This window comes from Mauremys reevesii, unplaced genomic scaffold, assembly GCF_016161935.1.
Source record: "Mauremys reevesii isolate NIE-2019 unplaced genomic scaffold, ASM1616193v1 Contig47, whole genome shotgun sequence".
Taxonomy (NCBI): Eukaryota; Metazoa; Chordata; order Testudines; family Geoemydidae; genus Mauremys; species Mauremys reevesii.
This window is the reverse complement of record NW_024100859.1, coordinates 348,337-370,958: the sequence shown is the minus strand read 5'-3', so window position 1 is coordinate 370,958 and position 22,622 is coordinate 348,337. Positions and strand designations below refer to the sequence as shown.

Sequence of the window (22,622 nt, the reverse complement as noted above, 5' to 3'; positions counted from 1 at the left end):
TATGGACTTAGCCACCATGAATTTATCCAGTCCCCTTTTAAACATTGTTATAGTCCTAGCCTTCACAACCTCCTCAGGTAAGGAGTTCCACAAGTTGACTGTGCGCTGCGTGAAGAAGAACTTCCTTTTATTTGTTTTAAACCTGCTGCCTATTAATTTCATTTGGTGACCCCTAGTTCTTGTATTATGGGAATAAGTAAATAACTTTTCCTTATCCACTTTCTCAACATCACTCATGATTTTATATACCTCTATCATGTCCCCCCTTAGTCTCCTCTTTTCCAAACTGAAGAGTCCTAGCCTCTTTAATCTTTCCTCATATGGGACCCTCTCTAAACCCCTAATCATTTGAGTTGCTCTTTTCTGAACCTTTTCTAGTGCTAGAATATCTTTTTTGAGGTGAGGAGACCACATCTGTACACAGTATTCGAGATGTGGGCGTACCATGGATTTATATAAGGGCAATAATATATTCTCAGTCTTATTCTCTATCCCCTTTTTAATGATTCCTAACATCCTGTTTGCTTTTTTGACCGCCTCTGCACACTGCGTGGACATCTTCAGAGAACTATCCACGATAACTCCAAGATCTTTTTCCTGACTCGTTGTAGCTAAATTAGCCCCCATCATGTTGTATGTATAGTTGGGGTTATTTTTTCCAATGTGCATTACTTTACATTTATCCACATTAAATTTCATTTGCCATTTTGTTGCCCAATCACTTAGTTTTGTGAGATCTTTTTGAAGTTCTTCACAATCTGCTTTGGTCTTAACTATCTTGAGTAGTTTAGTGTCATCTGCAAACTTTGCCACCTCACTGTTTACCCCTTGCTCCAGATCATTTATGAATAAATTGAATAGGATTGGTCCTATTCCTAATAGGAATGTGCTCTCATGGGTTGGTAACTGGTTAAAAGATAGGAAACAAAGTGTAGGTATAAATGGACATTTTTCAGAATGGAGAGAGGTAAATAGTGGTGTCCCCCAGGGGTCTGTTGTGGGACCAGTCCTATTTAACACATTCATAAATGATCTGGAAAAAGGGGTAAACAGTGAGGTGGCAAAATTTGCAGATGATGCAAAATTATTAAAGACAATTAAGACCCAGGCAGACTGTGAAGAACTACAAAAGGCTCTCTCAAAACTGGGTGACTGGGTGACTAGGCAACAAAATGGCAGATGAAATGTAATGTTGATAAATGCAAAGTGATGCACATTGGAAAACATAATCCCAACAATACATATAAAATGATGGGGTCTAAATTAGCTGTTACCTCTAAAGAAAGAGATCTTGGATTCAGTGGATAGTTCTCTGAAAACATCCACTTAATGTGCAGCGGCAGTCAAAAAAGCGAACAGAATGCTGGGAATAATTAAGAAAGGGATAGATATAGGACAGAAAAGATCATGTTGCCCCAGATGTGGTCGCCCCATCTCAAAAAAGATGTATTGGAATTGGAAAAGGTTCAGAAAAGGGCAACAAAAATTATTAGGGGTATGGAATGGCTTCTTTACGAGGAGAGATTAATAAGACTCTTCTTATTAATAAGACTCTTCTTTGTTGAGATGAGTTCCTGTCTGCATCCTGTAGAACTTGCCATACCAGTATTGCCCTGGCCTCTTTGTTTGTCATTCAGTGTTAAACACATTCTAAGACAATATGCATTTCCTCACCTTTTGGGGGCGAAGCCAGACTTTTAGGCACCTGCTCCCCTACATGGTGTTAACTTCGCTTGTGCCAATCAGAAACAAACACAAACAGGTTTTGGGCCCCGTCCCCTATGACACTTCTATGATGTCATTGTGGGTACTTTATGGCCTGCCTGCCATGTGCAGGCAGGGAGAGGAGAAAGAAAAACTAATCCTGTGTACCCGTGTATCCTGTGTATGCCCATAACCGAGCCTGATCACCTCGAAGCCTCTCTCTCAGCTCACGTGTTTCAAACAGAGCTTCTACGTTTGCCGGTCGTTATGCGTTGGTTTGTATTTGTAAGTATCAGTTATTACTAAATGCTGCATCTTTGTTTATAAATATTGTTAGTAGATATTTTAGTCATTGTGTGTTTTAAGTTTCATTAACTCTATTAGCTAATCATACGCTGCTCCCTTACCCCTTGTAATTATCCCCAATAAAACTTTTAAATTGATTAAGTTTAGTGTGTGTGTGTGTGTGTCTGCAGTTTGCATCGTGACCCACACTCCCCTTGCATCCCTTACCAATATAGTCTGTTGCCACGTGCAGCCTGGTAAATAACAGGCCTGCATTTTCTTTCGCCCCTGCGAGTCCGTGGTCATGTTGCCCCAGATGTGGTCGCCCCATCTCAAAAAAGATGTATTGGAATTGGAAAAGGTTCAGAAAAGGGCAACAAAAATGATTAGGGGTCTGGAATGGCTTCTTTACGAGGAGAGATTAATAAGACTCTTCTTATTAATAAGACTCTTCTTGTGGGAGGAGGGATAGCTCAGTGGTTTGAGCATTGGCCTGCTAAACCCAGGGTTGTGAGTTCAATCCTTGAGGGGGCCACTTGGGGATCTGGGGCAAAAATTGGTCCTGCTAGTGAAGTCAGGGGGCTAGACTCAATGACCTTTCAAGCTCCCTTCCAGTTCTAGGCAATTGGTATATCTCCAATTATCTTATTACCTAAGACTGGGACTTTTAAACTTGTAAAAGAGACGGCTAAGGGGAGATATGATTGCGGTCTATAAAATCATGATTGGTATAGAGAAAGTAGATAAGGCAGTGTTGTTTACTACTTCTCATAACACAAAAACTAGGAGTCACCAAATGAAATTAATAGGCAGCAGGTTTAAAACAAATAAAAGGAAGTATTTCTTCACACAACGCACAGTCAACCTGTGGAACTCTTTGCCAGAGGATGTTGTGAAGGCCAAGACCAGGTTTCAAAAAAGAACTAGATAAATTCATGGAGGATAGGTCCATCAATGACTGTTAGCCAGGATGGGCAGGGATGGTGTCCCTAGCCTCTGTTTGCCAGAAGCTGGGAATGTGCGACAGGGGATGGATCACTTGATGATTCCCTGTTCTGTTCACTCCCTCTGGGGCACCTGGCATTGGCCACTGTCAGAAGACAGGACACTGAGCTAGATGGACCTTTGGTCTGACCCAGTACAGTCTTTCTTATGTTCTTTTGTTCTTATGTGTATTAATGCATCAAACACAGGTCTAGGAATGGTGCTGATGCAAACAAGGGTGTGACGTGGTGCTCTACTTACCACAGGTCTGGCACTTCCTACTGGCTATTCTGGAGAATAGCTCACCAGGTCGACACCTCTCCCCATAGTTACACACCATTCCTCCATTTCTGTCTCTTTGTCTGCAGCTCCTTTCTTGCCCCAGGAGCTGCTGCGGCCTCTTCATGAGTCAGCCGTCCAGTTAGGTCACTATCGTGGTTTCCCCTTCTGGGTGGTCTCTTCTCCCAAACAGACTGAGGCAGTCTTCCTATGCACTGCCCTGATACTGCCACTTCTCCAGTGGCTGGTTGGGGAACCCGGGTCCACCCTCTACTCTGGGTTCTGGCTCAGGGACCCTCTAGTTAGTAGTTGTCATAAACAGACAGTTAAGGGTTAATGCCTCTTTTACCTGTAAAGGGTTAAGAAGTTCACCTAGCCTAGCTGACACCTGACCAGAGGCACCTTATAGACTAACAGACGTTTTGCAGCATGAGCTTTCGTGGGTGAATACCACTGCTTGCATCTGAAGAAGTGGGTATTCACCCATGAAAGCTCTTGCTGCAAAACGTCTGTTAGTCTATAAGGTGCCACAGGATTCTTTGCTGCTTCTACAGAACCAGACTAACACGGCTACCCCTCTGATACCTGACCAGAGGAACCAATGGGGGAACAAGATGTTTCAAAAGGAAGGAGGGAAGTTTTCCTTTGTTTTAGAGTCTCAGTTTCAGCTGGAGTGAAAAAGATCAAGGAACCAGCCTCTTATCAGAGCAGTCAGTTTTAGAAAGGAATAAATAGGTTCATGTTTATTTTCTTTGTAACTTGTCTTGATATCATTAAGGGAATTATCAAAATTGTGTATTTGGGTATTTTTTTGTGTAACTAAATTTGTGCCCGGGGAACATCCTCTGTGTTTTGAATCTGTTGTCTGTGAGAGTAGCTGGTATGCTAATCTCTCCCAGAGGGTTTTCTTTTACCTTTCTTTTCTTTAATTTAAAGCCTTTTTCTTAATACCTGATTGATTTTTCCTTGTTTGTAGATCCAAGGGGGTTGGATCTGGATCCACCAGGAGTTGGTGGGAGAAAGGAGGGGGGATGGTTAATTTCTCCTTGTTTTAAGATCCAAGGGGTTTGGATCTCTGTTCACCAGGAAATTGGTGAAGTCTCTCAAGACTACCCAAGAAAAAAAAAGTAGTACTTGGGGGATCGTGGCAGCGATACCAGATCTAAGCTGATAATTAAGCTTAGAAGTGTCCATGCAGGTCCGCATATCTGCACCCTAAAGTTCAGAGTGCTGTTGCAATGGCTGTTGCAACCCAGACCTTCCTGCATTTCTTGGAGTCCTTTCCTAACGTTCTGGCTCTCCCTTCCTTCTCTGGGTCTGCCAGCTTCACTGCTCCCTCCTCCCAGGGAGCAACTGCAGCCTACACATCTCTGCAGCCTCCAAGCACTCCTCCCTCCTCCCAGGGAGCTTCCCGGCTTCTATAGGCCTCGCCTGTCCTTGCACAGGTGAGCTTCTAATTAAGGCTTTCCTCTCCGCCTTCAGCCTAATAGATTAATTGGCCACCTGGCCTCCATTGACCCCTTCAGGGCAAGTGCAGAGTCAATACCCCATCTTAAAGGTAAAGTAACAAAAGGCATCCCCTTGCTTTCTTAGGTAAAAAACTGACACCCTCTGAACAGAATTGATCGGTTATAGAAAAAGAAAGTGATGCAATTTCCAGGGCTGTCAAACACTTAAAGACTTCTCTGTTTAACAGGAAATGTTGGCTCCCGACAGACCATTCTCCATCAGTATGGCTACAGCGAACAAAAAGGGACCAACTCCAAACTACCACACTGGAGCATCACTATCCAAGAACATGACATGGGAATTGTATATCTTAAAAGTAGAGAAAATCCAGTGGCAGATGCACTGTCCAGGCAAGATGGTTATAACCCAGTGCCTACGAATCAGCCAGTGTTTGACCCTCCTGCATCAGTGTTAGAAGAGAGGTGGGTTATATTGATTTCAAGGGCCAAAGGAGTTGAAGGTGTTATAAACTCTCTCGCTGTCCAACATTAAACCAGTGTTACAAAAATTCAGGGTTCCCTGATTTACTCCGTTTCTTGACAAACACCCAAATATTCATTCTAAAGTTGAAAGTTTATTGCTCAGAACACAAGAAAGAACAAGAAATCAAAACAAGCAAAACTAAAATTGAGTACCAGTAATTATGCAAAACAAACAAACAAAACCTACTACAGTCTCTCCCTTTTTGAAGGAAAAATATCAGAGTCTCTTATTTTCACCAACAATCTTTCTTCAATGAAAGGCAAGGGTTAATTTTACTCTGTCCTGGTGCTTGAAGGACATTCATTTATCCTGTTTTTAACACACAGACAGACACAAGTTGGAGGAGAGATGGGATAGAAACAGTGGGCTGGTATTCTTGGAACACATGGCAGCTGGTCTGTCAGAGTGGATGCTTTAGGCCAGCAGGTTGGCCACAGCACCTGTTGCTCTGGACACTGGTTCACTTTCTGGTCAGGAATGTCATCCAGTTAACTCCTTTCTCAGATGGGGCAGGGCTGTATGGGCCATCTCATCTCACTGTGGGATGTGTGCAGTACAGTTCATTTCAGTATCTGGTGAAAAGCCAAAGGAGTGAGAGGGAGGATAGGAGGAAGATTAGTTAGGTGGAAATTAACATGAAAAGAGAAGGTAGACAGAACAGCATATTATGTGCCTCTGGAGCCGCTGCGGTGCTGACAATCAGGTATCCCCGCTGCTGGGCTGAGGATTGGATGGGCATGATGATATGGTGACTTTCAGGACTCACAAGTGAAGAACTGTGTTAAACTTGTCCTTAAACAAGTGCAAGGCTCGATGGCTTTCCTCTCGGAAAGAAAATCCTTTGGTCTAGTCTGTGCCTTCTGTCTTAGGGTCGAGGAAGATGAGATGAGAGTTTTCAAAAGTGTCTTTTTAAGAACTCCCCAAAAAGGGGAGTGGAAAGTGGGAGGCATAATTCAACCCCTTATTATTTTGTCCACCAATTAAACTCACTTCTGTAAGGCCAAACTTGGCACAGGTAACTTCCACTCCCACATTTGCTTATTATTCAGTCCATCTCAACACAGGCCTTGGCTACACTTGAGAGTTACAGCGCTGGTGGTGGCTTTACAGCTCTGTAACTCACTCCCCGTCCACACTGGCAAGGCACATACAGCGCTGTATCTCTGCGGTTACAGCGCTGCTTGTACTCCACCTCCACAAGAGGAATAAAGAGTATAGCGCTGCTGCTGCAGCACTGGGGTGCCAGTGTAAACAGGGAATAATCTTAGTACGCTGTAACTGACCTCCGGAAGCTTCCCATAATCCTTTTAAGTAAAGATTACTCTCTTTGTTTTGTTGTGAACTCCGGGCTCCCGAAGCTGCTTATCAAAAAAACAAACACAGCTACTGTTTGCTGTGACTGAGCAGAGGCAGGCAGGGGGCTCCCTTTGGAACGCCCACAGCTAGGGTTTGCTTGAAGAGAGGGGGAGCAAGGGGGCTTGAGGAGAGAAGCAGCACGTGCGTGGGCCGGGTCCGTTTCAGAGAGGCTGCTTATCTGGTCTGTGAGGAAAAAAACAAACAGCTGTTGTTTGCTTTCAGTGAGTGAGAGAGGGTGGGGGAAGGGGTCGGAATTTGCAAGGCAGGGAGCTGACACAGTGTCGGCTCCAAAAATCCACTCTCTCTCTCCCCCATGCTCCCTGTCACACTCCACCCCACCCCCCTCTTTTGAAAAGCACGTTGCAGCCACTTGAATGCTGGGATAGCTGCCCATAATGCACCGATCCCAACACCGCTGCAAATGTGGCCACGACAGTGCACTGGCAGCTGTCAGTGTGGACACACTGCAGCGCTTTCCCTACTCAGTTGTATAAAGGCAGGTTTAACTCCCAGCGCTGTACAGCTGCAAGTGTAGCCATACCCGTCCTTGAGCCATAACAGGCCTTTTTGTTTGGACCAATTCAGTCTCTGTCTGGTTTTCTTGCACCTACCCATAATATTCTTTATTGGGCCTAGGGTCCCAGATAGCCTTGATCCTGCCCTGAAAGTGGCCCTTTCTCCCTTTCTCTCGCTCCATCCTTTCCTCTTTCTGTCTGGATTTATCTTGTTGTGAAGAATGCCCACACAGATGAATAGGAATAAACCAGTTCCCAGGATCAGTGTGTATCACAAGCAGCTGCCCATCCCAGCACTCAGGATCTGGCACTAACATGTGAAGGTAATAAAGGTAATCATTGGAGATATACCAATCTCCTAGAACTGGAAGGGACCTTGAAAGGTCATCAAGTCCAGCCCCCTGCCTTCACTAGCAGGACCAATTTTTGGCTCAGATTCCTAAGTGGCCCCCTCAAGGATTGAACTCAAAACCCTGGGTTTAGCAGGCCAATGCTCAAAGCACTGAGCTATCCCTCCTCCCCATTTCATTTTTATTTTTTCATTCAAACATTTCTATCATTTAAAAAAAGAACTATAGCTAAATGATGACTTGCGTTACAGATGATAAATTTGGAGATTATAATGCAGTTCATTTTTCTGAACAGATACAGAAGGAGGGGATTATAAAAAAATGTTTGAATTGACTGGACTAAATTATTAACCATTATTAGTTTAATTACATGAACTCATAAAAAGTTCTATTTCATCAACAGGAAAAATCATATGTAATCGCATAGGACACCCACTTATTTATATATAAATCACATTTCAATATGGATGAAATCCTTCAAAGACAAAAAAACCTACACACTCTCCTCCCTAAAAAATATTTATTCCAAAATGCAACTATATATAAAATTGTAACCATGTGGCTATGCCATTTTTATAAGGAAATGTCTCTTATTACCTATTTAGGGTTCATTAGTAGGTATGAGCACTTTGGAATTCAAACGAACAACCAATAGCTGGAAAGATGATGGCTGAGTGTTTCGATTTACTCATCCAGTGGATTATAAATTGATCCAAATTGTTAAGTCTATAGTCATTTTATTCAAAAGGGGAACAGTCAAGTTTAGGTAAATCTTTCATGTCCAGAGTAAGAGCTAGTTTGAGCTATATCAGACCTATGGTTTCAACTGGAAAAGGACAGCCCCGGTTTTTCATTCCTTTTCCTTGCCTGGTTTTGCAAAAATCATGTTGTGTGATTTGCTGGGTGAAATCCTGCTCCAATGAAGTCAGAGTTTTGCCATTGATGGCAATGGAGCCCTGGATTTCACCCATTAGCTTGATTTTGAAATCTGACTTGAGACCGTATTCTTCAGTCGTAGCACTCCTTTATCAAACAGTATTTGTGGGATCAGATAGGGGAACTAATCCGTCACTTTCATATAGAGGCACTAGGTGGGAAGCATTTCCAGTCTGAATAGCTTTGAAGCTGGCATTTATGCAAATAGTTTGGGGGAAGTGGTCAATAGCAAAATTGAATGCGGAGAAAGAGAAAAGCTTTAATTACTTAATTGTTAATGCTGTTTACTACTGTAGTGCCTAAAGGGAGAGTTGGAGCAAAGAACCAATCAGCACAGGACGTTGTTGGGTGCCTCTTTGTAATTCAAAACAGGAGGAGACGCTGCCATTAGTTACAATAGAGACACAAGGAGAAGCTTATAAGGAATGTATCCAACTTTGAAAATCATCTCAGATACATGTAGTGGGAAGAATATCACCAAGATAATTGCACTCAGTTCAATCGAGTGATAAAATATCGAGTGATAAAGTATGTCTGATTTGTAGGAATAAGTTTCAAAGGGGAAGGTGGACCCAGCAAGGAATCCAAACTGGAATGTATTTCCAGGAGTTCCTGAACACCTTGTGGGATGTCGAGAAGGGATGTTGTATTCCCTTCAAAAATAAAAGTGACCCAGGCAAGGTACTGACAACTGAATGCTTTTTTTTTTTTAGAAAGTGGGTCTCAAAATGACTCCAGGCTCACAGTAGACAAAAAAGATGCATCTAACCAGACTACTAACAGCAAAGGAAACCTGGAGAGAGAGAAGAAAAGTGGAAGCAGACAACAGATCGGTGTCTTGGCTCTATTACACTAGACCCCTTACACTGGTTAAAGAGAAGCCATTTGCCTTAACTATGCCTGTATGTATGTGTACATAGTGAATCACAAGAGTTGGGAACTTGCTAATGTATCTGATAGTTAAAAGACATTTCAACTACAAACATTAGGAATTAGTTTCATCCTCTGAGAGCTTTTGAGACACGTGTCTCTTGCTTTCTGTGCAGGTGCATTGGAACCTTTGTTATTGTTATTTGAACTATTCAGCTTTTGGATTGAGACAGAGCATTGGGCAACTCCTGTTACGTCATTCAAAAATCTCTTCAACGTGTAAGATGTGGTTCCAGAATCTCATCCAGCTGCTGGGGAACCGAACACGGGTAGAATATCCAGAAGATTGACAGTTGTCAGTGTGCCGTGTGTAGACACAATACAAAGTCTTGTTTTCGCATTGGCCATTGGGAACTTTTTTTACAACAGATATTAGCTCAGCAACAGAGCTGTCAGCCTTCCTAGCCAGGGTAGTGAGCCATTGTCCAAGCCAAAGTCCTGGCTCTAACACTGCAATTGTATCACAAAGACGGCTGGACCAGAAGCTGAGGGGAGATCTGGGTAGGAATAAGGGCATCAGCACATGACACAAGGGCTAGATTGATCTATTTCCTTCTCCAGTGTTTCCAGTAGGAGGGGGAAATCATATTTGTCTGGTTTCCAGCGGCTGATAAGGAAAACCTGGGGGGAAGTCTCCCCTTCTCCTTTCATCCGTTTTATGTAGTCATCCCTGATCTCCTGCAGGGCTCTCTGCTCACTGTAGGATTTGCGGCGCCTAGCATAACACAGGTCTGTATCCACTTTGGAGCGCACATAGTAATACTTCTTTCCCATCCCCCGAATCTCATTGGCGAGGATTTGGTGGCAGGATGTGAAGCGTGCTGAGAACATGATGATGAATAAGTCATAGCGGTTGAAATTTAACGACTTCATATATGTATCTATGGGAAACCTAGCTGTCCCAAATCCTGGTAGGTCCCATATTGTTACATTTGGGTGTTTAGGATGTTGATATGGTGTTGGCTCCCTTCCTGTTTCAAGCACCCCAGTTTCAGCAGCACCTTCATCATCATCACTGAGACCCCGTAAGGCATTTAAAAAGCTCGATTTTCCTGAACCTGACTCACCCGTGATGGCAACATGAAGCATGGTGATTGTCAATGATTTTATGTTCTGAAGTTTAACTATCACATCTGTGAAAATTCCTGCTGCAATAGTGGCCTGCAATTCTTTAACCTCCTTTTTGGAGAGTCCAGCAAATGTTCTATTGTCTGAAATTGCATCTTCAGCAGCCTTGGTAGCTCTTGGAACTGGCTCAGTCTGTCTTACATGCAAATCTTAGAAAAGGAAAAGAAATATATCTATGAATATGCAACATGAAAACAACCTGTTCACATGGGAATCTGCAGCTTATTGCGGGGGAAAGGGTAATTTCAACATCATCGCTTTAAGTTGAGCAAAGTTTTAATGGAGTTTAATAAAAGTTAACATCTAGACAAATTAACACCCAATTCTCTAATTCTTTAATAACAGAAGCCACCAGGTCTTTGCCAAGATTCTCAAAAGTCACTAGTCATTGTGGGTCCCCAACTTCACACACATTAAGGGGGGCCATTTATCAGAGGGTGAGTGCTCAGCACTTCATGAAAATCAGGTCGCTTCAAGCTGGCACCCAAAATGGAAGGTACTTAACGCTCTTTTGAAAATCTCGGTCTTTGACACTAGTTATTGGACAAAGTTAATGAAAAGGGTGAGAAAAAACCTCAAAGCTAAAGTTCAGTTTGGAAGATCCCCCATAGTGCATTGTATTTTCAGAACATTCACAGACGCGTTGCATTTCTCATCACCAGCATAACCAGCTAAACAGCCCTTCAGAGGGGCCAGGGGGAGAATCTGGATGTGTGTGTCCAGACAGCCTCTCCCCTTCAACCCTTTCCCTGTGTCCCCTCCTCCCACTCAGAACTCTCTTCCAGTGATTTACGGCATTTCCCTGAAAGGCCAGGGGAAAACGGGCGGAGGGAGAAGGTGAAAGGAGTTAGAGGAGATAAAAGGGGAAGGAGAATATTGTTCAGAGCTGGTGAAAATCTCTGATGGCCAGAGAACAAACCTACCACTTATTTTAGTCCCACTTTAAACTTTCATCTTTCCAGAATGAAGAAATGTCCTCCCACAGGTGTGTCCCCCCTGGCAGGTTTTATCTCACACTCACTCACTCTTCTGAAAGAAAGGATGGTGCTGAGGATAAGCCACCGGGCTGTGACAGAGTTCTGGGTACAATTCCCAGCTCTGCCACAGACGGCCTGTGTGACACTGGGCAAGTCACTTAGGCTCAGATCCACAAAGGGACTTAGACCTTGTGATGCTAAGTGTTGCGGTGCCTAACGTTTAGACACCTAGAAAATCACTTGGATCCACAAAGCCTGAGCTAGGCATCTAGATTCTCTGTACAATGCATGGGGAGAGAACGGCACCTAAGAATGAGATCCAAAAAACCTGTATGTAGGCAGGGAGCCACCTGAGCTAGCCAATGGGAGATCCCAACAAAAGGTTTTTTTGCTATGCCCCGCCCCTCTCATGGAGATGGGCAGCACACTCCAGGCTGCAGGGAGACACTTATATCTACTAACAATTCACAGCTGGGAACCACTCTCCTCGAGTCAGTTGGCTTAGACACCTGCGTAAATTAAAATAAATTAATGGAGATATCCTATCTCCTAGAACTGGAAGGGACCTTGAAAGGTCATCGAGTCCAGCCCCCTGCCTTCACTAGCAGGACCAAGTACTGATTTTGCCCCAGATCCCTAAGTGGCCCCCCTCAAGGATTGAACTCACAACCCTGGGTTTAGCAGGCCAATGCTCAAACCACTGAGCTATCCCTCCCCCACTAGTTCCTTGTGAGTCTGAATTCACCGAGGCAGTGGGAGAACCAGGGTCCAGTCCCCCTGTTCCAATGACTCTTTAATTGTTTATCCAAAGATGAATCCCTTTGTGATGAAGTGGGGTTTTATTCATCTTGTCATGTTGCATGTGAGTCTTACTGTCCTATTCTAATACTGTGTGTGCCTCAGTTTCCCTGAGTACTGCACCAATGCCTAGGTGGTGGGGATAAGGGTGTGTGATTTTTGCTGAGGCCTATGACGTTACAGTCTATATGATTTTATAAAAATATGCTAATGGGTGAATATAATGTACCTGGAATATGCTTCATGCAAAAGGTCTCTTGGAAGGTATCATTATAAAGCTTATAATCTACTGAGCATGATCATCCTATTTGTTTAAATGTACCACTCTTGTATATGGGACTAGAAATATGAAATATAACTCTGAGGGCCTATTGTAGTTATGCAAAGTGTGGGCCATTAATGGTGGTTTGGAATCTTGATGGCTCCCATCAACCAGGACAATTGACGGTAGATGGCTCTGTTTGCAGGCCTTCCTGTGAGTCAGGCTGAGAGGAATGAAGGCTTGGGGGGGTCTTACAGTGAGATGTGATCATGTCACCTGAACTGGAATCCATCTTTAACCTGGTGCTTTTCCATTGAGAGGAGGGATGGGAACCCAGAGGGACAAAGGATTCCCACCTTATGCAAAAGATATATAAAGGGGTGGAACAGAACGAAGCGGGAACCATCGTGAAGAATCCCCCAGCTACCACCTGAGCTGGAACAAGAGCTGTACCAGGGGAAAGAATTGTGCCCAGGCCTGGAAGGTGTCCAGTCTGGGAAAAAAAATTACTGAAGCATCTCTGAGGGTGAGATTATCTCTATTCAGTTTGATTAGACATAGATTTGCACATTTTAATTTTATTTTGTTTGGTGACTAACTTTGTTCTGTCTGTTAATACTTGGAACCACTTAAATCCTACTTGCTGTATTCAATAAAATCAATTAACTCAGAATATGTATTAATATCTGGGGGGATAAACAGCTGTGCATATCTCTCTATCAGTGTTATAGAGGGCAAATATCTTATGAGTTTACCCTGTAAAATCTTTATACAGGGTAAACCGGATTTATTTGGGTTTAGACCCCATTGGGAGCGTTAAAAACAGGAACACTTCTGTTAGCTGCTTTCAGTTAAGCCTGCAGCTTTGGGGCAAGTAATTCAGACCCTGGGTCTGTGCGGGAGCAGACGGGAGTGTCTGGCTCAGCAGGACAGGGTGCTGGAGTCCTGAGCTGGCAGGGAGAGCAGGAGCAGAAATAGTCTGGGCACATCAGGTGGCAGATCCCAGGGGGGTTCTGTGATCCAGCCCGTCACAAGCCCTCAGGGCAGGTGAGGCTGCCCAGCTGTCTGCACGTAGGTGAGGGCTGACCCCCTTCGTAACCTGAGATCCAGGAGGCGGATGCGCCCACGTGACACCTTTTGCCCGAGGAGCAGGACAAAGACCAGAGGAGGAGCAACGGGCATGTTGGAGGCCAGGCAGGGGGATCCAGGGCAGTCTGCTGGGGAGGGCTGTAAGAGGGGGAGTCCAGGACATCTGGCCCAGGATCCCCCCAAGATGGACTCTGCTGAAAGTCACTGACTTCTGTGCTAACCAGTTCTGTTCTACGCTGTGTTCCTGCTGACCAGTAAACCCTTCTGCTTTGCGTTGCTGGCTGAGGGGCACTGCTGACTGCGGAGCTGGGGTGCGGGGCTCTCTGGCTCCCACACCAAGGGGTAGTGTGCAGTGTGAACAGGGATGCTGAATGTGCCGAGGTCAGACCAGGAAGGCCGAAGCCGAGCAGGCTCCTTGCGCTGGACAGCCCTGAGGGGAGTCACGTTACCTGGAGTCCTGGCTGGCTTCATACAGAGGAGTTCCAGAGCATCAGGCCTGTGACTCCGTCACACCCTTCAACAGGAGAGTTTGAGAGACCCACCAACATACCCATCAGAACATCCCATAGCTCAGTGGTTCACACTTTCTTCTGAGTAAAGTGTGGGAGACCCCAGTTCGAATCCCTGCTCCCAGCCTCAAGCAGAAGGGGGAATTGAATCCCAGTGAGTGCTTTAGCCACTGTGCTTAAAAATCACATGTGAGCATCACCACCTCCTCCTTCAGCTGGAATTGGAATGGGGCCCAATCCAGTTATCCTGCTGAGATCATGCCTGCCAGGTTGGGCCCTTCAAGGAAAGACAGGAGTTTATACACTGGTTTGTGGCTCATGCTGGGGCTTAGGCAGAGTAAGGCCAGAGGGCACATGCCCAGGAACAGAAACTCAGGTGTGTAGGGAAGTTTTACCCTGAAAATTTAAACACCTACAGGTTTCAGCAGTAGCCAAGCAAGGGTTTAGTGGGTTGCCGTGGTGCCTAAATCTGGGGTTTAGGCACCTAAGTGTCTTTGTAGATCTGAACCTTAATTTCTCTGGGGCTCAATTCTCCATCTGTAAAATGGGGATAATAATACTCCCTCTCTCCCAGCTTATGTCTGTCCTGTTTATGTAGATTGTAAACTCTTCAGAACAGGGACTGTCTGCTACTATGTCTGTGTACTGTGCCTAGCACCATGGACCCCCAAGACTGACTGGGTCATGAGGACACCACTGCAATGCAAATAATAAACCACCATAAAAATAGGTTGATTCTGAAGTTACTTCTACACTCCGCAACTGAGCTCTCAGTCTCTCTCCAATGAGAAGTGTAGTTTTACCTGAATCAGCTGCCTCCAGGTCCTATACCTGAAGGAAGAATATGGAAACATATTTAAGTGTTTACCTGACTTTAGTGTTGAAATCAGAGTCTCCTCACTTGGGGCACCCACAGCTCCGTCCGCACACACAGCCGACACCCGGAATCTGTAGGGCGTCTCAGGCCTCAGGCCATCAACGTTACAAGATTCAGTTCTGTCTCCTGTCCTTCGTTCCAGCCATTTGCCTTTCCCCTCCTGACTCGTATCTCCTGCCTCTTCTTTATATTCCACCTTATACTCGCTTATACTGACTCCATCTCCAGTGACACTTGGACTCTGCCAGGTCAGAGTTACGGCAGATGAATCTACAGCAGTTGCTACAGGCTTCCCAGGGGGGCTGGTAGGGGAAAGGGTCTTCACAGGATCACTCACGTTGCTGCTCTCGCTGAGCCCTGGTTTGCTCACTGCAGCGTATCGGAACTGGTACTCGGTGTTTGCACGGAGCCCTGTCACTGTGAATGTTTCTTGTGTGTTATTTACAGTCACAGCCGCCCAGTTCTCCTGCCCTACAATTCTGTACTCTGCCCGATAGCCGGATATCTCAGCCCTGCCATAGGCTGCTGGGTTAAACGTGAGCTGCACACGGTCATGTCTGATTCCATCACACAGTAAAGGGAGAGGTTTTGATGGAAACTCAAAGTTGGTACTGACCACATCTCCATCTTCATACAGGTAAATGGAAGCTCCTGGATTGTCCTTGTCTGGAACAGAGGCCACAATGAACCGAATCTTCCCGTTAGATTTATTGACACGAGCAAAGTAAGAGAAGGACTTTACGGCTTGTCGTGCTTTTCTTCTTATCTCTTCATCCTCAAACCACTGTTTGGATTTTGGTGTCTCACAGACAGAACTGGCTAATGCTGGAACATGAATGTTCTTCATAAATTGTCTCCGCAGCCAAAGGTTCAATTCTGATAAATACGATTCCTCATTGTGCAATGAAGTGAGTGCCAGACAGACAACACAATTATGCCTGTGGCTGAGAACTATACGCTGTAGCTCACTCCTGGAGGATATGACTTCCACCTCCTCTAGCTCAGCCAGGTAGGAATTGATAAAATCCATTTCTTCCTGTTTATTCTCCAGAAATTCATTGAGTCTCTGGGTACTATATGGCGATTGCTCCTTGGTGGTTAAAATCTCCACCAGGGCCCCTTCCTCTGCTCCGCCTCCACGGATAGAGGGCAGGGTTCTAGCTAGCTCTTTTTGGAAGGTCTGTCTGTGTTGTTTACACAGATCTCTGAATTGCTGGATTTTCCTCTGGATCTCAGGGAAGGTTGTAGCCGTTCTGTCCTTCACCATGTCATTGCATCGGACGTCGCACTCGGTCAGGTGCTCCATGGCACTTTGAGCATCATAAATCAGCACCGAGCTGATCTCACGCACTAGCTGAGCGGCTCTGGAATCCAGCTTGCTCAGCGGGTACAGCCAGACTCGCACCGGTACAGCGTTCTCACCAGCGACTCCAAGCCGCTTAGGGAGAGTGGAGTAAACTTCCATGGCATCTTGGTAAGTAACCGGATTGTTCTCCAGGGCAAAATCGCCATAAAATTTGCAACTGAATTTTTCAGCTTTTTCTTCTGCCTTGTTCCCCTTTTCCCCAGACACCTCTGCTCCTCCGGACATCTTTGGGATCTTTTCTATCATCAGTTTCATTTCCCCCTCTATCTCTTGCACACTCTCTGATGAAGAAACTTCCCGATCAAACACGAAGAAAGCCTGCGCCCCGTACAGCACAGCTGTGACCACATGGGTGGCTGTGCCTTGGTCAAACACAGCAGGGTAAGAGACGTTCTCGGTCCCCAACTGGCTCATAGTCAGGTGCTCAAACCTGTTTGTCACCGAGTAGTGGAGAGCAACTCGAGCGTGATTTTTTGATTTCTTTGTATCATTTAAAAATGCTGCAGATCCACCTACTTCCACCATCCCCCCCAGGAGACTGGCCTTCAGGGATCCAGACAGACTGAGGGCTGAGGCCTTATCTTCAATGGTGTCAGATGCAATGATCTGGAATTCAGTATTGTGCTTTGGCATTGTCTCCACATCTCTCTTAAGGGCCTCAATGCCCCATAAAGTGATACCTGAAAATTCCACCCAAGCACATAGTCAGTCATCAATGCAGAGGATAAGAAATTGTTGCAATTTCATTTAATAAAGTTGCCTCCTATTAAAGAGACACCAGGAGAACAAGAACACAGCACTGAGGGCTCAAATCAATGTGCCCTGTCATCTGACCCTCCACTTCAATCTCCATCTATCCAGCTGGCTCTCTGTCTGACAATGCGCTAGCTTCGCTCTTACATCAGTCTCTCCTCCTCCATTCCCATCTGTCTCACTCCATCACAAGCTAGACTTTAAGCTCTTTGGGGCAGGAGCTGCCATTTTATACTGTGCATACAGACACTGACTAGTAATGAGGCCATGATCCTGGATTAGTGCCCATGGGGGCTACTGCCACACAAACAGTAATAATTTAAGGTACTGATCACCATGGTCTCCATGTGCAAGTATAATATTGTATCAGGATTAGCAAGAGATTTGCAATGCCAGGTTCGGCGCCACACCAGTTTACAGAATAATAAGAACATATTGGGTCAGACCAGAGGTCCATCTAGCCCAGTATCCTGTCTTCTGACACTGGCCAATGCCAAGTGCCCCAGAGGGAATGAACAGAACAGGGAATCATCAAGTGATCCAACCCCTGTCGCTCATTCCCAGCTTCTGTCAAACAGAGGCTGGGGACACCATCTCTGCTCATCCTGGCTAATAGCCACTGATGGACCTATCCTCCATGAACTTATCTAGTTCTTTTTTGAACTCTGTTGTAGTCTGGGCCTTCACAATATCCTCTGGCAAGGAGTTCCACCGGTTGACTGTGTGTTGTGTGAAAAAATACTTCCTTTTGTTTGTTTTAAGCCTGCTGCCTATTATTTTCATATGGTGACCCCTAGTTCTTGTGTTATGAGAAGGTGAAAATAGCACTTCCTTATTTACTTTCTCCACATGAGTCATGATTTTATAGATTATTTTTAAAGGGAGATATACCTATCTCATAGAACTGGAAGGGACCATGAAGGGTCATTGAGTCCTGTCCCCTGCCTTCACTAGCAGGATCAAGTACTGATTTTGCCCCAGATCCCTAAGTGGTCCCCTCAATGGTTGAATTCATAACCCTGGGTTTAACAGGCCAATGCTCAAACCACTGAGCTATCCCTCTCCCCAAGCATATCCCCCCCTTAGTTGTCTCTTTTCCAAGCTGAGAAGTCCTAGTCTTCTTAATCTCTCCTCATATGAAAGCCATTCCATACCCCTAATCATTTTTGTTGCCCTTTTCTGAACCTTTTTCAAGTCCAGTATATCTGTTTTGAGATGGGGTGACCACATCTGCACACTGTATTCAAAATATGGGCATATCATGAATTTATATAGAGGCAATATGTTATTTTCTGTCTTATTATCTATCCCTTTCTTAATGATTCCCAACGTTCTGTTGGCTTTTTTGACTGCCACTGCACATTGAGTGGATATTTTCAGAGAACTACCCACAATGACTCCAAGATCTCTTTCTTGAGTGGTAACAGCTAATTGAGACCCCATCATTTTATATGTATAGTTGAAATTATGTTTTTGCAGTGTGCAGTACTTTACATTTATTGATATTGAATTTCATCTGCCATTTTGTTGCCCAGTCACCCAGTTTTGTGAGATCCCTTTGTAGCTCTTCACAGTCTGATTTGGGCTTAACAATCTGGAGTAGTTTTGTATGATCTGCAAATTTTGCCACCTCACTGTTTACTGCTTTTTCCAGATCATTTATGAATATGTTGAATAGGACTGGGCCCAGTGCAGATCCCTGGGGGGGCACCACTATTTACCTCTCTCCACTCTGAAAACTGACCATTTATTCTCACCCTTTGTTTCCCATCTTTTTACAAGTTACTGATCCAGGAGAGAACCTTCCCTCTTATCCCATGGCAGCTTACTTCACTTAAGAGCCTTTGATGAGGGACCTTGTCAAAGACTTTTTAAAATCTAAGTACATTATATACACTGGATCACTTTGATGACATGCTTGTTGACCCGCTCAAAGAATTCTAGTAGATTGGTGAGGCATGATTTCCCTTTACAAAAAACATGTTGACTCTTCACCAACAAATCACGTTCATCTATGATAATTTTGTTCTTTACTGTAGTTTCAAACAATTTGCCCAGTACGGAAGTTAGGCTTACAGGCCTGCTTTTGCTGGGGTCACCTCTGGAGCCTTTTTTAAAAATTAGCATTACAATAGCTACCCTCCAGTCATCTGGTACAGAAGCTCATTTAAATGGTAGGTTCTATACTACCATTAGTAGTTCTGCAATTTCACATTTGAGTTCCTTCAGAACTCTTGGGTGATACCATCTGGTCCTGGTGACTTATTCCTGAGCCTGTTTAATTTATCAATTTGTTCCAAAACCTCCTCTAATGATATGTCAATTTGGGACAGTTCCTCAGATCTGTCACCTTAAAACAATGGCTCAGGTTTGGGAATCTCCCTCACATCCTCAGCTGTGAAGACTGATGCAAGGAATTCATTTAGTTTCTCTGCAATGGCCTTATCATCCTTGAATGCTCCTTTAGCACCTCAATTGTCCAGTGGCCCCACTGGTTGTTTAGCCAGCTTCCTGCTTCTGATGTACTAAAAAAAAGTTGCTGTTATGTGGGAACGGAATGTGAGAAGCTGAGTTGTTTAGACTTTGAGGATGGGCTAATTAGGCTGTGAGCTGTGCCTGAGATGTTGGCCTTGGGCTGGCTCTTATCTGCAAGTGGGCAGTAAACAGGATAATAAATTAGAAAGTTGTACAGAATGACAATTACCCTATGAAGTTACAGCTGTGGCTGTGTGTATTTTATTAACCAATTAGCAATTGCTTGATTGTCTGTTATAATTGTATATAAGAGCATGCTGGAGAGAAATAAATGACTTTGGCTACCAATCACATTGATTGATGGGCTCGGTCCATGCCCGCCTGAGAGGCACCGCGACGCAACAAATGGTGACCCCGACGTGATTCGAATCGAATGATGATAGTGTCGGAGGCCTAGAGTCGGTGGCCTGTTCCAGGCGGAGGAGCTGCGGCGGGGAGTGCTGGAGAAGCCCCCGGGCGTCCGAAAAGAGAGGCGCACCTGAGCCCTGAGGAGAGCGGCTATAAGCCGCGGCGGAGAAGGGCGGCTATAAGTCGCGGAGGAAAGCGGCGGCTATAAGCCGCGGAGGAAGGGCAGAGCAGCTAACATGGGAACTGCTGTATCAGCGGAAGAAAAGATAACACAGAAGCCTTTATTGCACATTATGAAGCGGCAGGGAGAAAAGCTCCCCTCTGATACGTTATCCCGCCTGCTGCGGTGGGGACAGAGAAGGGAACTTTTTGTTAAGCCGGGTACAATTTTTAATAAAACTGTGTGGGAGCGGCTAGGCTCCAAGCTTTGGAAGTCGGTGGCTCAGGGCGATAAGGAAGCCTTTTCCCTGAGTCCAGTATGGAATAAGACAAAGAAGATAGTAAAAACTCTCACGGCCGAGGCAGGAGTGCAGGCGGCCCTTCCTAAGCTTTTCCGCCCAACACCCGAAATGCCTTCTGTGTTGCCGGTTGGAGACAGGGAGTTTTTCGGTGGCGAGGACACAGTGATACCTTTGGCTTCTGACCTGGATAATGTTGCCCCTGTTATGGTTCCATTACCCTCCAATGTGGCCCTCGGCCCCGATATAACTAATCCTGCTACGGTCCCGCTACCCCCCGATACGCCCAAGCCTGTGAAAACAGCTTTGCCGTATGCGCCCCCTCCCAAGCCATGCCGTGTCCACGGGACCTGGGGGTGTCACGAATGCGGGGAAACAAAGGAGGCTCGGGTGAGACACGTGCCATCACAGGTCTATCCCAATTTGACTACACCTATTCAGTTTACCCAGTTTAATGCTTTTTATAAGACAATGGAGCGCCGGGGTCAACAGCTGCAGGCCATTTATAATAAGTTAAATCAAATGCAAGGTCTTCCAGCTGGATCATTGTGGAAAGAGGGGGAGCAGGCAGAGGCTCGTGAGGAGGTGCTCCGCTGGAAGCGAGCCCTGGACGGGAAAACTTTGGAGTGCATGGCGCAGGCAGAGGCTCGTGAGCAGGTAGAGGCTCGTGAGGAGGTGCTCCGCTGGAAGCGAGCCCTGGACGGGAAGACTTTGGAGTGCACGGTGCAGGCAGAGGCTCGTGCCGTGGCCCCGGAGGTCGTTCGGACCTACAAGCAAGTAAGTTGTTTTGGCAGGAGCCTGGAGAAGGCGTCCTACGCTGGCTGGTCTAAGCCTGGGACAGTGCCGGGAAAACCGTTATGCTTCTCCGGTATGAGCAGCAACAGCTGGGTGTTTTGACACAGGCTGCACAGATTAAAAGAAGCCAAGCAGGGAAGGAGAGAGAACAGAATGATTTAACCCAAGAAAGCTCATTCTTTTCTCGCCCCAGTCAAGGACACACGCCGTTCAGCTAAGACTTGGTGGACAGCCAAGGAAAAGCCGGGGCTTGACTGGGCCCAAAAAAGCTAATGAGAGCTGCAAAACCCTGCCAGGCACTACGGAATGTGTTAGCTGTCTCCTTTCACAGGTATGGAAGAGCTGCCCAAAGATCCGAGCAGCCCTGCCATTTTGCAACCAGGAGACTGACTGCTTGGACCCATGATTTTTACTGCAAAAAGACCCCTTTACATCAGGAGGATTTTACTACTGATGATTGGTTTATTTTTTTTTATTTAGCTTCATTGTGCTTCTAAACAGCAGGAAAAAAGGACAAGGTGACGTGCTGACTAACCTCTCCCTTGTCCGCTGCAGCCCCCATTGTGTTATTGGATTTCTTTTTAAAAGAAGCAAAACCAACTCCAAGAAGCAAAACCACTACAGAATAATGTTTTGGTAATTTTCCCCGTAGAAGCTGAACCACAACGGTGGTGGAAAAGAAGAAAAAACGCTCACATTATTGACATTGCCAAAGTCCAGAAATTCCTGACTAAAAGGACATTGAGAACTGGCCCTGGTGAAGAAACGAAGAATTGTACACAGGCGGAAGAAATTTGGGACTCCTGCTGAAAAATGTGGTATTGATTGGATTTTGGGGTTTATTCTACAGGCTGCGTCCTGTGTTGTGGAATTTTTTTTTAGCATGTATTGCCCTCCCTAATTGGATTGTAAATGGTATTACCCCCTCCCATTACTAACCCCGATTTTCTAGAGCTTAATTGTTTTTGTTTTTAAAGTTTGAGAAAACTCAGCCAAAAGGTTTGTTGAGTATTCTCAAAGGGGGGGAGTTTATGGTATTATTAGGCATAAATCTAGGTAATTTAGGAGGATGGTTTTGAATTTATGTGATTTTAGTATTTTTATGTTAAGTGTTTTTGTTAGCTTTATTAGATTTTTGTAAATTTTGTATTATGTGCTGATTATTGGCAGTTGTATGATTGTTTGATATTAGATGTAGCCAATATTATATAGATAGGCTGAATGCAGATGTTGTAATTAAAGTTATATGCATGAGAATGTAGCCCCCACAGTGGGAAAGTACAGATAATTGTTTATAGAAGAGATCAGAAGGGTAGGGGCTAGTTATAAGGTACACCCTCATAGCTAAATTGATAGTGGGATAGGTTAGTGTTCATGAAAGGAACGGTTTAGCAAG

The 22,622-nt window shown here is 45.0% G+C and overlaps 1 protein-coding gene across 1 annotated transcript in view; it reads right to left on the bottom strand.

Annotated features, from left to right (window-relative positions):
- Positions 1-9,410: 9,410 nt before the first annotated feature.
- The window catches only part of LOC120394279 (verrucotoxin subunit beta-like), a 31,582-nt gene continuing 18,370 nt past the window's right edge, over positions 9,411-22,622 (bottom strand). The window contains exons 3-4 of the mRNA XM_039518526.1: positions 14,963-17,017; positions 9,411-10,608 (exon numbers count right to left, since the gene is read on the bottom strand). Of these exons, the coding sequence (XP_039374460.1) occupies positions 9,848-10,608; positions 14,963-17,017 (2,816 nt within the window). The 3' untranslated portion in view covers positions 9,411-9,847. The remainder of the gene's footprint in view (positions 10,609-14,962; positions 17,018-22,622) is intronic.